General features: G+C 37.9%; 2 protein-coding genes across 6 annotated transcripts in view; one reads left to right on the forward strand and one right to left on the reverse strand.

The window, feature by feature from the left end:
• Positions 1 to 1,699: 1,699 nt before the first annotated feature.
• On the reverse strand, positions 1,700 to 6,323 carry LOC120728451. Of its 2 annotated transcripts, XM_040023370.1 has the most exons (7): positions 6,231 to 6,323; positions 4,869 to 4,904; positions 4,485 to 4,704; positions 4,097 to 4,378; positions 3,844 to 3,975; positions 3,586 to 3,744; positions 1,700 to 3,501 (listed from the first exon to the last, which is right to left on the reverse strand). In XM_040023370.1, exons 3-7 carry the CDS (start codon positions 4,486 to 4,488, stop codon positions 3,296 to 3,298), a joined length of 783 nt encoding a protein of 260 aa, XP_039879304.1. In that variant the 5' UTR covers positions 4,489 to 4,704; positions 4,869 to 4,904; positions 6,231 to 6,323; the 3' UTR covers positions 1,700 to 3,295. The 2 variants fall into 2 exon arrangements, with proteins under 2 accessions (XP_039879304.1, XP_039879303.1); XM_040023369.1 differs by having other exon boundaries at positions 1,700 to 3,744.
• Positions 6,324 to 13,653: 7,330 nt separating this feature from the next.
• Positions 13,654 to 14,588, forward strand: part of LOC120728453 (SH3 and multiple ankyrin repeat domains protein 3-like) — a 45,628-nt gene continuing 44,693 nt past the window's right edge. For all 4 annotated transcript variants that reach the window (XM_040023371.1, XM_040023372.1, XM_040023373.1 and 1 more), the window contains exon 1: positions 13,654 to 13,807. The gene's annotated coding sequence lies outside the window, so the exon portion shown is untranslated. The remainder of the gene's footprint in view (positions 13,808 to 14,588) is intronic.

Consider the following 14,588-nt stretch of genomic DNA (forward strand, 5'->3'; position numbering starts at 1 on the left):
ATTCCTCGTGGCAATCCTTTTAAAAAAAAGTCACACTTCATTAGTCAAATTGTGATGTCACAAACTTTAGCATTTAACATGCTAACTGAGTCCTGTAGACTGTGAGTAGCAGTTCTTGGGGATTTTTGCAGTTTCTGTTAGTATTGCAGTCTGGCCTTGGGTGGATTTAACTGTGATGTCCACTTCCGCAACTGTATGAATATATTCATGAATATATTTAATATTTCTTAACTTGTGAATAATCTTTCTCACTGCAGAATAACGGCTTTCCCAAGTTGATGGGGAACAACTTAATTTCTGGTTAGCTTTTGTTAAATAAATGAGGACACAGTGCAACATGTAATCTATGGTTGTTCATCTGAGTTTGTATTTAAATTATATCTGGACATATTGAGGACCAGAGGATTTTTTTAAATATGTCCTCATATGTAAAACCATAGAAGTGAAAGAGGATGCGATTTCATTTCACAAGTTTATAAAAAGAGTCTTATAAATATACAATACAAACAGTATAGGAGCTAGCCTAAACTGCCTTTCCTCCACTTCTGTGTCAAGCTCGTGTGACAGTCTTGCACTCCATGTTGAGTGTGTTTAGTTTTGTTTCTTCTGTCTTGTTGAGTCTAATTTCTTTCAGCTGTTTTCCCCGTGTGTTTCCTTTTCCCCTGTCGTTCCTGGCGTATTTAAGCCCTATGCTTCCCTCTGTCTAGAGGGATGCAGCTATGCATTTTAAACCCTTTACTCTGACAGAAGTAAAACTCCAAACATAACAAAATAACAAAAAAAAGGTCATTGGCATCTTTTTGTGACTCGTTTGTGTAGAAAGTTAAAAAAAAAACCCCAAACACATATCAATACACTCATAAGAAAGCCTAGTTGTTGTTGTTGTTTTGCCATCTTTAAACAAATGCATTTTTCATATTCCATGTGAAGACACAGATAAAAAGTAGTTTCGGTCCAGTGTTAAAACTGAAAACACTAACTGTTCAGCTGAGAAACTGTAACAGCTGTAATTTATCATAGATGGGTGTGTTCATCCTTATCACTGAAACACAATCACATAAACACCCTGACTAAAGCTGAACATGTTAGATAATTACATAAGGCTATTTTACATATTGTGCTTTTATTTTAAAACCTATCCCTGAAGGTTTTAAAGCTATGAATTATATTCCTCCCAGCCTTAGTGTCATGGTCTGTGTGCAGGTAGTCAGGAAAAGAAGCAAAGTGCAGAAGTCATGGAGGCAGAAGTTAACTTAACAGAACCTCAGCTTTATTGCTAGCAGAGTACTAAAACTGAAATAACACGGGAACAGAACACAGAGGCAGATACGGTGGTACGACGCGACGCTGAACATATGAAAATACAGACAATAAATACAAGAAGAACACGAGGGAATGAGACCAGATGGGGGACACAGCTGATACAAATTAACTGATGGGACCAGTCAGACGCAAAACTAGAAACATCAACATAAGACACAGACCTTCAAAGTAAAACAGGAAATCCATAGAAAAAACTCAGAGGCACTGAACTAAACTTATATTAAATACTAGAAACTAAAAATTACAATAAAATACACAAAACACTGGGTCACAGACCCAGGACTGTGACACTTAGACTAGCAGCCTCACACTGTAGCACAGGAGACACTGCAGGACATAAATGAATAAAAAATGACACAAAACATCTTTGTAGTAATAATATTATCTCAAGCCTTTATTCCTGCTATTTGTATTTTAGCTATTTGTACATATTAACCAGCATCTGCGTGTGGACAGCAGAGAAAGAATTTCATTGTACAGAGAAATGCTTTTTCTTTACACACATGACAATAAACGCTTTAAATCTTTGAATCTTGAATCGTGTACAGTCTTTCAGCACAGAATATTAAATAATCTACCGTATGTACAAAAACAACAACAAAAAAACCCTGAAAGCAAATGCAAAACGTTTCCAAAACAACAAAAACATCCCGTAAAGGCAAAACTTTTTTTCCTTTTAACACGACTCAAAATGAAAAAAAAAAAATAAATCTTAATGTCTCATTCCAGCATTTCAGAAGAGAAAAAGAAATAAAACAATGTCAATAAAACCGGTCAAATAGCATCTCAATTTACTGGTTGCAACACATTTAGCCACAATACATCTGCGTTGTATGTGTGATTTTATTGAGAGAAAAATGTTATTGATATTAAATGGTTGAATATAGGACGCTAAGCAAAGGTTCGTTTACACTAAGCATAAATTTGTGATTAACTGATTTATACTAAATGGTGGAAACCGATAAAAGACGAGAAACACAGAGTACTTCAATCGTGTTGCCTTCAAAATAGAAATTCAGCAACATGACAACAAGCTGATCCGTTATAATCAGCATGACTTTAAAAAGACAAATAATGGTGTGAAGATGACTCATTTTTGTACGAGGAATAGTTTAAAAAAAATTAAAAACTGACCGTGGAGCTTGACTCACTGTTGCCTGTACTCTCAGGCTGTAGCTTCCATACTCAAAAAATGATGATACCATTTTTGTAAAACAGTTTATCTGATATTGACCTGTCAAAATATTACATGAGCCACTTTCTTAATTAAGAAAGTGGCTTAAGTGCTAAAAGGAATCTCACAGTGCAAAATATTTATCCCATTCCTGATGAGCTAATTTATTTATATTTTTGTATATATCACAAAGAAAAACACAGCTTTCAGAAATGCTCATTATACAGTACATTAAAAATATGATTGAGAAATCTAAATCATGTGATAATGCCTAAACTAGATGAATTAATAATGTGCAATGATGTAAGCAGAAACGCTAGTGAGCACTGCAAATATTAGCTTGTAGCATCAAAGCTGAAGGACATGATCAGTTAATAAAGCAGACTATTTGTAGACATTAAACTGAATGTAAAGTGTGGCTGTGTTGCTTGTTTGTTGACTTGGTGTCACAAAGTGTTTGCTGCTCTTTTGGATTTTGCTGAAATTTTACTCTGTATCATTTGATTTAATTAATATATTAGAAACATTTCTCCCTGCCATTGAAAAAATTGTTATTGTAAAAACCTCACTCTAGCTGTTCCCTACAGTCTCTCACAGATTTATTTTCATTACTTATTATTGATTGTCAATCTGTATTGACACTTTCACGCCTGAAAGACTCCTGGAGTTTGTCAGATTTCTTAAACATTCATTCAAATCAAGGAATCTTAACTTTGGGATCGAGATCAACACATCTGCATGGTTTAGGTTTGCAGCATTAAACCTGTTTCTCCTGCAGTGGCGCAGCGCCTTTTTTATTCATTCGCCCGCTGTTGCAGACTCACTGGGCTTATCCTTCTTCCCTACTGCTTCATATCCACCCTCTCCGCCTGCTGCACCCTCCACCCCTAAAGTGTGGTATACCTGCTCTTTCATTTCGCCTTTCTTCAGTGCTTCGTATCCACCCTCTCCACCTGCTGCTCCTTCCGCCCCTAACGTGTGGTATACCCCCTCTTTCATTTCGCCTTTCTTCAGTGCTTCGTATCCACCCTCTCCACCTGCTGCTCCTTCCGCCCCTAAAGTGTGGTATACCCCCTCTTTCATTTCACCTTTCTTCAGTGGTTCATATTCGCCACCTTTCGGCTCTCCGCCTGATGCTCCTGCAAGGGTGTCGTACTCTCGCTCCCTCCCAGATGCCTTCTCCAGAGTTTCATACTTGTCATCACCTCGCTCTTTTGATCTCAGCGCCACATCCTCATAAATCCGCCCTGAGAAAAGTACGGCATGCAGTGTGGTATGAATACAGTGACTGTTACCATACCTAAAAAACAGTAAACAATCCAAAGAAACAAAAAAATGCTACTCACCTCCGTCACTTCTTCTCCTACGTCGTAAACCTACCACCACTATCACCACCAACATCCCCACCAATACCAACAATATCCCCAACACCATCCCCAACTTCCCCCCCGTCTCAGTTTCTTTTGGAGGCCATGGATCTGTGGGAACAGAAAATGTGGGAGCAGAAAATATATAAATCTAATAGTCATGAGTCTCCTCGTTGTACTCCCATTAACTTCATTTCAATAAAACTGAAGACGTAATGAAAAATATGCTTACCAGAGGTGGTGAGAATTACTTGGTTACTTCTGTGAGTTCGATCCTTATCCGTACACCAGTAAATAGTCTCATCGACATTGAGGTCAGCAGTTTGAAACACCATACTGTTATTGACGCCCTCCAATTTCAGTGAAACCTTTTTTGGACTTTCTCCATCCCTGCACACCCAGCACCTCCACCCTTTCAGACCATCCTTATTTTCAAGCTTCAGGATAACTGCACCTCCCTTCCACATGTTCTGATAGCCTGTCTCAATGATGAGTGAAGCGCTGAGACCAGATTCTGCAGGACAAATAAAGAAAATCATCTCATTATTATGTGTGAATTGTGAATTTACCTTTAGATCTGTGGAAGTTTGAGCTCTAATGTGTGTTGATTGTGAATTTACCCATGACATTGACTGAAACAGGGTCACTCTTTGTCCTACTGGTCTCGCACCAATAAGGGCCTCCTGTCGTTTGAGTTTTTAATTTTCACTTTCAAAGTGTCTTGTCCGTCGATTGTCTCAGCATTAGGTTTGTGCCATGTCACTGAGCTCGCACTTGGATTGCATTTTAAGTAAACTGTATCCCCAATGAAGGCCATTTTAAATGCAGGTACCATCAAAACTAAAAAACGAGAGAAAAAGAAGAAATGCAATCAAGTATTTGTGTAGCCCTTCTGAGAAAAACTACAAATACACTGTTGTGCATACTGAGCAAATAATAAAGGGCAATAAATGCAGTACAGCGTGTACAAGTGACATTTTTAGAAGTAAGTGAATATGAATCACCTTGTGGTTTTTGACATCTTACCAGGAGTGGCAACACTGTAACAAAAGAGCAAAAAAGTGCTTTTTAATTTGAACAAATTTACCACCAAATTAGATTTTTATCTGTGTGACATTGAGCAGGTACTGGCACTGTTAAAACAAAGGAGAATACAAGAGCATGTTCAGTGGAATTATTTCAACAAATATGAAGTAACTTAGTGGTTCACGGACTATTTTTTAAATAAAAAAAATACATTTGTGACTCAGAGTAACCTAAAATTACTGTGGTTAGGATTAAGGATTTTTTAAATTAAGTATAAATTAGTATTTGTTCAATTCAGCTGTAATTATGAGACACTGGGTGTTGTAAATATAACATTTTAGTTGATAGACTGGTGACCTGTTTAGTGCCCCCCCCCTCCTTTCTCCCATTTGACAGCTGAGTATGCAAAGGCCGCTGTAACCCTGAATTGGACAAGTGAATGGATGGAAATAATATTTGTCAAATATCTGCTTAACTGCCTGCATATGTATGAAAGATTAACTTTAAATTTATCCAACACATTAAGAAAAAATAATATTATTCATCATTTTGAGAAAAAAGTCGAATCGTGGAGAAATGCCTTGTTTAGATGAGTGAAACAAATTAATGTGAGACAACATCTTTATTGTGTGACGGTGTAACCATCAGTCCTGTTTCCTTGCATCTGTCCATTACCAGTCATTTCATTTTGTACAAATTCACTCTTCTACGTTTGCGTGGTTTTCCGTCTGACCACACGCAGCTTTCTGCACCATGTTTTCGACATCCTTAAACTGATCACCAGACTGTGTTTATGTGCGCAAAGAGAAATAAAATCTGTCCTTGTTACACATAAAACCCGATTCATTAAGAGGAGAATTCTCCTTGATAAAGCCGCTGGAATTTCCACAATGCAACTTTTGTCTCAAATTAGATTTTTGACTTTAATCATTTTTTTCTTAATGTGGTCCTAATACTCAGTCGTGGCACTTTGTCTAGAAACAACAACTCTTAACTATACATCTTGACTTTTTTCTCAAAATGATCAATAATATATCTTTTTTCTTAATGTGGTTCTAATACTCCTTCATAAACATCATACTGCTTCATAAAATCATTTGTCATAACTCACAAAGCTTTTTTCTTCAAATTAAATAACTCCTGCGAAACTGTCAAATATTTTTTATATAATTCATAATAGAGAACTCCTGTTACTTAAATGCTAACTGCAGTACAGTTTTTAATTTTTTTCTCAAGTTTAAGAAATTACAATTGCAAAGTTATAAAAATAATTCCCAGCTATGTTCGCGTCATACAACAAAAACAAAAGTCCTGCATCATGTCTCAGCTGGCTTTCTTACCTGCAATGAGCAGCAAATGCTTTCCACTCGCCATGATCAAAGGTACTACGGGCAAGAGAAGCTTCACTTTAACTCAGTCACGGAGGAGTGACAAGAGACTAACTGGCTGCTTCCCTTAATGAGTCATGTTGAGGAAGTTGAGGGAGGGCCATGCATAATAGTACTGGAAGAAAACTATTTTTTTTTTAAAACTATCTAATCATCTTAGTATACTTCAGCTTTTGACTTTTTCCTCAGTTTTCCTCCTCCGCAGTATTTTGTCCTATAATGCTACGGACAGAGAAAAACGGGAATGATTGCGGCAGTTTTCTTCACACAAGTGATAAAACTGTTCCAGTAAGCTAAAAGAGAGGAGCTTGGGAACTTTGAAGGGTGGGAAAGTTTTAGCACTCCGAAAGCTTTCCTGTGATAATGCAGGAGAGGGCTCTGGGGACACTAAAGGTATTGAACATACATGCTTACCTCATATAACGGTGAAGAACACCTGAAGCAAACCACTCAAGTGCGCCATTTTATTTATTTATTTAGTTGGTTAGTTCTTCTTTTCATAAAGGCCTTTCCATATTTCATATTTTGTTTGTACAGAATTCTTTTTTTTTTTTTTACAGATTTTGTTCACAGAAGAATCACATAAGTAACTGAGCTCACTTTCCCAGATAAGACAATTCTTAAAATGTAGTTTAAATTATAGTACAACACAAAAATAAGTGGGTTTATCACAAAAATTAGTTTTTTTTGTCATGTGAAAGGTACAGTGGCACGTTATTGTTCTTTGTAGAAAATATCAAATTTAAAAAAGTTCCTCCTGTTTTTGTTGCTGTCGTGTTTGTTTTGCAGCAGATGCACCCAAGTGTCAACCAAACATATAGGATGCTGTATTTGTCTAGTAGTTAGTACCGTTAGTGACAAAGTGCAGTATAAAGGGTAAGAGACAAGCTGTAGAAAGCAAAAGCAAAAACAGTCAAAATACCAAAACCAGATTGAAAAAAAAGTCGATCAAGATTTCAAATCTGTGACTTGAGCACTGCTATAGAGAAGCTCTTCATTTCATTACGAGTCACAGATAAAGTTATGAAGCAAGGAAAGCTATAATGTCTCAGCAAGAGCCGTCAGGTCTAAATTCTGTGATTAATAATCATAACTGGACTGATGATGCGAGTCATTCTGAGGTAAAGTCCCCTTTTGGCAGAGATGAAAACTACTGGCTTCTGTTTGAAATTCCTGGAATAATAGCAAAGATGTGCAGACCGAAGAATAAACCTGAGGCTTTTGCTTTACATTTACAATTTACATCTTACAATTTATGGGGATTTTATTTATTTATTTATTTTGGAGTGAATTAAATTAAATCTACCACATAATGGGATCAGTCTGGTTCAGGTCAACTGTATGAGTTGGTGAGCAACACTGAGCTGCAGGATTCTGGACTTCCAAACTAAACACAGGAATTCCTGGGCAGAGTGAGCAACAGACCTAAGAGAATGTGCAGCGCTTTTATTTTTCCACCAGCCGATATGTGAAACAACACAACTCAATCTCATCAACAACTAACAACCTGAGTGAATCTCTGTTTAAATATCATAATCAGACTCAAAGAGAGTTCTTTGTTTCTTCACAAAAAAAATGGACTTCAAGAAATGAATGCACACTAAGCACTCTGCAGTAGTAGAGACCTTTACAATTCCTTGCTGTTCACATCTTGGCTGACCTCACATGGACCACAGGCATCTCATATTATTTGCACACTCCCCTCCCTCATCACTTACAGCCCATCTTCTATCAGTCCACATCAGAGAGCCTTCTGACCACTCACCACCATCTCGGGTGGCTGTAGCTCAGGAGCTTGGTGATTCAATCTCTGGCTGCTCCAATTTTTCCATGTTAAAATTTGACATACTGATTGTTGCATAGATATAGAAAAAAAGTGCTTGTGTGATTGAGGCAAGTTGTATAAAGTGCTTTGAGTCTGGTAGAGTAAAAGAAAAGTGCTATGGTGTGGTTTACCAGTGGCCTGAGTTATATGAGTAGTAGAGTGTGTATCGGTTAACTCTATCCTCCCTCAATTGTATTTAAATTTAGCTATCTTCAAAGGAAAGTCACACACTAAACATGTTACCCTTGTTTCTCTTATTTTTCTTTATTTGCTACCTCATTGTGTTTATCTTGAGCAACCCTTTGGTAGCCTTGTCAGCCTATTAAGATATATGATGCATTCAGTGTTTTGCAATTTCTGAAGAGGTTGCCTCATGAAAGTTCTTAGAATAGGAGCGTTTGTTCTTAGTTTTTGTTTTGTTTCTTCCAGCATTGCAGTATAAGTGTTCAGAACTGACCTTCTGCTCAGTATTTGGTCTTCATGAAGCAGTTCTGAGAAATTCAGGGGAAGCTGTTGCAGTTTCTCACCAGTTCAAACTGTTGCAAACCCTTACAAAGACTGAGAACAGAAACACAGTGAGATGAGCTGTACTGCTGTTGCTACCACAACATGATGCAAATCAAAAAGAAATAAAAAGGTTATGGTGACCACACTAAGTTAATGCAAACCTAGAGTTCCCCATTTCAGGTTTAAAAACTGCATTGTAGCACTAAAAACTTTAACTGGAAATAATCTTCAGGTCAAATAGTTACATGACAGTTTTTATATGCGCAGGTCACATCAGGACACTGTGGGTTTTACGTGTTAGATCACCCATGGCCTAATGTAACAGCTAACTCAGGGCTAGTTAAAAAAACCAACAACTTCCCCTTATTGGGGCAAAGCTGAATAAAAGAACTAACAAAATAAGAAGTGGATTTGTCTCCCTTAAAAACTGACAATGTGCAGTTTCTCCTCTTCTGTTTTTGTTTCCAAGAATTTAAACACAGGAAACGGTTTTTCTTTTCTTTTTTTAATCTATTTAGAAATAGATTTTAAAAAAGCGGAAGAGGTAGAAAGCCTAATCCTTTTTTAAAAGACAACTTGTTTCTACTGCTTTCCTTTTCACCTGTTTCTTTCACATTATTCTGATAACTTAAAAAAATGTATGCAGTATTTCAGTTACTTTAATTGGCCACCAGAGCCCAGCACTGCATCGGTTTTCCTTGAGAATAACACATGAATGGGGCCTTAAGCCAGATCTGAGCCTGTTTTTACTGAATGTCTTTATGCTAAGCACTTGTCCAATAAATATATAAAAAACTATTTCATTTTAAGAGTGAATAACTGCATTTAGGGCTGTGAACATGCAAATCAGTCTCAGTTTGTGAGTGCAGAACTCATAAAATGGGATTTTTATTCTTAGGCTAACATGAATGCAGTTGGGTTTGTAGCGTTTCAGTTCATTCACACAGAAACTGTGACTTGAATTTTTTTTTTTTTTTACACCAAACCAGCGATTCAAAGTGCTTCACAGCTTAAGATTCATAGATCAATATTTTGTCTCTCATCCTTCCTCTTTTCTCTTTTTTTGCCTTTTTGATTCCACGTCTACAAAAAAAAGCTGAATTCACTAAAACACACAGGAAAATAAATAAATAAAAATCTACCCGGCATGTTCTTACTACTGTACGCTCCATCTGCCCATGACCCACTTTTCTCTCCTTGCTTGAGAGGGTTAACACAGAAAGCAGGAAGAAAGCTAGTTTCTCATTAAAAAGACAAAAAAAGGACATTGGGTGGCAAAAGCAGTGTAAGCATCAAGGTAGGATGAAAAGTGTGGTGAATATGCACTATGGAGTGGCGCGCCATTAAAGCAGAGCAACGACTAGAGCTCTTATCAGGGGTAACAATGCAGGTGTCATGTTGTCCTTAAGAGGCTGGATATGGCAGGATTCATCTCCATCTCCTCTTAGCAGAGGGTACTGTTGTGCACATTAATGTATTTCAGCTGAGCTTTGCTTCCTCCATCCGTCTCTTTGATGGGCTCTAAAAGCTGCCATAAAGCAAGCCTCAGGACAGTCTTTTCACTCAAACACTCCAAAAGCATAAACGCTATTCACTGAAAGATACTTGTTATATAAAGTTACTTATCTGACATTAGAGCATGGAATATATCATTTCCTAATTTATCTTTTTTTTATTACCTCGTGAAGACAGCAGTCTTGCAACTTTTGCTGTTTAGTGAGTGAAGAGTTCATGTCGTCTTTTGCTTCAGTGGGTAGGTCATGGACAGGAAATGTGGGTGCAGTCTGGCTGTGGGTTAATGTCAGAAGCAACTGGAAGCCGCTGCTGCTCTGCTTCTGAGTGTTTACCTTTCCTCTGCTGGTAGCCTGCCCTTGCAGCAGGTGACATGTAGCTGTCATGGGAGATGCTGTGCCATGTAAGGATACTGACTCGATTCCCAGTGGGACGCAGAGTGACGCAATCACACCTTGAGCGTGTCACAAACAAGCAGACGTCACCAGAAACTAGTGGCCTGGTGGGGTTTTTGGAAATTTACACGCAATGTCACCATCAACAGAACTGGGAGACTTTTAATTATCATCTCTAGAAAATTAGATTTCGCTTCAGTTTGTGAGCTTTTCCAAAAATGTCTGAAAAACCTACCCCGACAACCTTTTATGACGTCAGAAAAGGGAGGAATTCAACATTTCTGTAACTAATAAGCCAGGCCACACCTGACCTAACCTGCCTTAGCGCTGGGTGATTAATGTTAGTCATGACGATTATAAAACAATTATCAAAATTCTTTCTTTTACAGCAGTCCCTCCCTAAAAGCCCAGTGTCACCGCCGATGAGACTGCGGCATGTTTAGTTCACTTCAAAGAAACTTTGATCACTGACAGACTTATAGATAATTAATGATCATTAACAGTTTCCTTTGTGTACCCACAGACCTCAGCTTGGACTGGCAGGCAGGGTCTCTCTCCTGACTGCAACATCCTTTTTTTATATATATATTCAAGGAAATTTTAAATACTAACAAAGGTAAATAAATGCATGATGTTTTCAAAATTCAAATACTATATCCATAATACAGACACTCATGTTTCCCCCTTTATTTAAAGGGTTTAAAAGACAGTATGTGTCAGTAAACTCAGATTTTATTTGCCGACTTGTTTAAGAATTTGCCCATTTTTTGCAAATAAAGGTTTTAAGAGCGGGAGATACATTCATCAGGGCTGATTGCCATAATTCTTCCCAGACTTCTTTAGCTTTCATATCTAGGTTCCCAAATGGCATTTTTCTGTGTTTAAATTGTGCCCATTGTAATTGTAAGTCACTTTATTTATATTATAGACATGATACCTGCTCTTAAAAGAGGCGGTAAATGAAAAACATTATTGCTACAAACTGAAGCATATTGGATTTGTACGCCACACAAAGCCACAAAGACTTGAATGAAGAAGAACTGTTAAGCTGCTCTTTTCATTTAGTTACAGAATGAATTTTCCAGTGTCTGATAACTTTAGTGAAAACACGGGTTTTTGTTTATTTTTCCAATAATTTCCAAGACGTTCAGTCATTTTCTTTCCAATCTCCTACCATGAGCTGGATGACTGAGAATCGACACCGACATCTTCTTATTGTCTTGGAACGACTGTGACCACATAATTTCCTCTGGGATTAATAACGTATTCTGATTCTGATTCATCATATCCCAGTGGTTTTAATATTGTTGTGTACTGTTGTGTTGATAGTGTTTTTGTGGAAGTGTGTAATGATGCTGATTGTGGGCACATGTTTGCTACCTTTGGCATGTTTTTTGTTGTTGTTGTTTTCTTGCAGGTGTCATTATCTTATTTGTTTTCTTGTTAAAGGACGCTGATAACAGTCCATCTTTTTACCTTTATAAAGTATTTTTTCCGAGAGTGCTGGTCTTTTCAAAAGTCAAATATTAGCCATGTAGAAATTAAAACGATATCAGCAATGACAAAAACAACTGCTGTTATAATTTTTAGGGTTTTGGAGCATGGACGGTGAAAAGAGATGAAAAGTTTAGTAGGATTTAACCAACTCTTCCTTTTTGAGTAAATTTAAAGTAAAGATTGTTTGATAGTGGCAGCATTATTCCCAGGAGAAGCGTTACCATGTCTTCCCAATCTCTTATAATCAGGTAGGTGTTGATGCCATTTTCAAACATGTCATAAAAGATTTGTTTTTAAATTTCAGTCATGACAGCAAATAAGACATTTCCATCTCTGTGTTTTAGAATAAGAAGTACATAAAAGCCTTTTCACTGTGAATGTGACGGACCAAGCAGTGAAGGAAAGTCAGGTAGAGGTTAAAGTTTTTTTATTTAACATTTAACTCCATAACAAACTTGGTTAAATTTCACAGAAAAATCAAAATCTTGTGCCCATAAAAGAGGGCAACGTAACAGCCCTCTACTCAAAAGCTGACACAGACCTACCTAATCAAGATAAAGGGGAAACTTAAATAGCGTTATGTGTAAGCCTCTACTGTAACACTGATATTACCACTGTGGGGCTGTAACTGCAGCCATCACAGTGAAGTACTGTGTGAACATAAACTAGCAGTTTCTTAACCTGTTAAAGTAATGAATTTCAGGTTTATTAGGTAATTCAAGGTAACCACTTTTAATTTTCTTTGAATATTCCGATTGTAGAAAAGGCTAACACGTCCACTATACTGGGATCAGGGAAGTGCCAGCACCAAACGGCTCTAAAGAATAAACGGCAAGACAGCTGAGAAAACAACACAAAGATGCACCAGCCCTCACAGATTCTTCAAAGTCGAACACCAGTGGTTATCACGGCGCTTGACTGGTTGGTAAATGCTCCACATATAGCTGCAAACATGCTAAAACAAGGCAGCATGCCTGCTATATTTATCACTGGAAAGTTCCCAAACACAAACAGATTTTTTTTGCTATTTTTTTATGACCTTTCAGCATCAAGGAGACAAAGGGAGCTGTGCAGTGTGCAAAGCCCATGCCCAGATTGTGTGTGGGACAGATAAAAGGTGGAAATCAGTGACGTGAGTGTATCTGATTGATAAATTGGCTGACATAATAGGAGAGGAGCTATGGAGCACCGGAGAGGTGGTTGGACCGTGAAAAACTGAAAGAATGAGGCAGAATAATGAAGAAAATTGGGGATAATTGAACAGAAGAGCACTTGGGTATGAAAAAAGAGAGGGAGAGGGAGAGTGAGAACAACTGACAGATGGCGAAGAGTGGGTACACAGAGAGGAAGGAGAATGGAGGAGAGACAGATCAATCTAGCAGCTGAAGTAAGACAGAAAGAGAGTATGCAATGCTGGAGAGGGAGTGCATGAATGTGTGTGCAACACGGAGAGAGGGAGGGGAAGAGAGAAGCTATACCAGGGCATAGAGTAGGTGAAAGAGTGTGTGTGTTTGTGTATGTGTGAATGAAAAAGAGAAAGGGAAGCTGCACAATACAGGGGCTCAGGCTGGCTCATACCGATGCATATTTAAAGACTAGAAGGCTTGAAAATGTGATTTTGAAAGAGAAAAAGGCAAATCACTTTTTCATTTTTTCCCCTCATCTATGTTTTATTGACTGGATCTTTCTCTCATTTCTTTAATCCTGGTCCCTTTTTACTCTCTTTGTGGTTTATGAAGGAGGTCACTACGGATACAACAAGGAGCAACACAGCCTGAACTACAGACCAAGAGGTATTTAGTTTTTTGTGTTCCTCGATACTTACAGAATGTAACTGAAGGAGAACTGCTGTGCGTCTGTGTGTGTGTGTTTGTATCACACAACTAAACTAATATAAAGTGTTTGCAATACAAAGGAGCATTAACATCTTTATTGTGTGAACGTAAATGGAAAAGAAGGAAAGAAGGAAATGATCTTTAGCGGCGAGGTGAAAGTCACAGTGCTTTAGAAGGAGAAGCTGCTGAAATTGTGACGGGGAGGGGGGGCATGCATGTCCTCTGAGGTCTAATTCACATGTTTTATGTAGGATGAGAAAAGTGGGACAGAAAACAAATAAAAAAAGTCACAGTGCCTCTAAAGAAAAGTCTGTAGCAACTGAGCAAATTACTCCCTCACAGCTGTAGGACGAATCAGTGAGCGCACACTGCTCTAATGTAATGCACACTTTAATAGATAAAGTAACAGCAATCAGCATGTGGAACGATCGTTATGTATTTGTTTGCTCACAGGAGATGTAAACCTTGGAAGTTCGGTTACAACACTGCCTGCAGATGGTTTTTCTGTCCCGCAGAAAATTGTGATTCTTCTTTCTCCCCTTTGTCACCAAATACAGGCTTAAAGGTTAATGCCGAGTTCGCCGATGCTATTATACTGTGACCTTGACCTTCCTTTTAGTACAGTGAGATAAATTGTGTTGTTACTCGACTCTGTGCAAAGAAAATTGAAAGTCAGTGGTTCTCAAGGTGGCTTCCTAGATCCCCCCGGGGGTTTGGGACCAGGAGCCAAAGAGTCCAC

This window comes from Simochromis diagramma, unplaced genomic scaffold, assembly GCF_900408965.1.
Source record: "Simochromis diagramma unplaced genomic scaffold, fSimDia1.1 OVJJ01000208.1, whole genome shotgun sequence".
Classification (NCBI taxonomy): Eukaryota; Metazoa; Chordata; class Actinopteri; order Cichliformes; family Cichlidae; genus Simochromis; species Simochromis diagramma.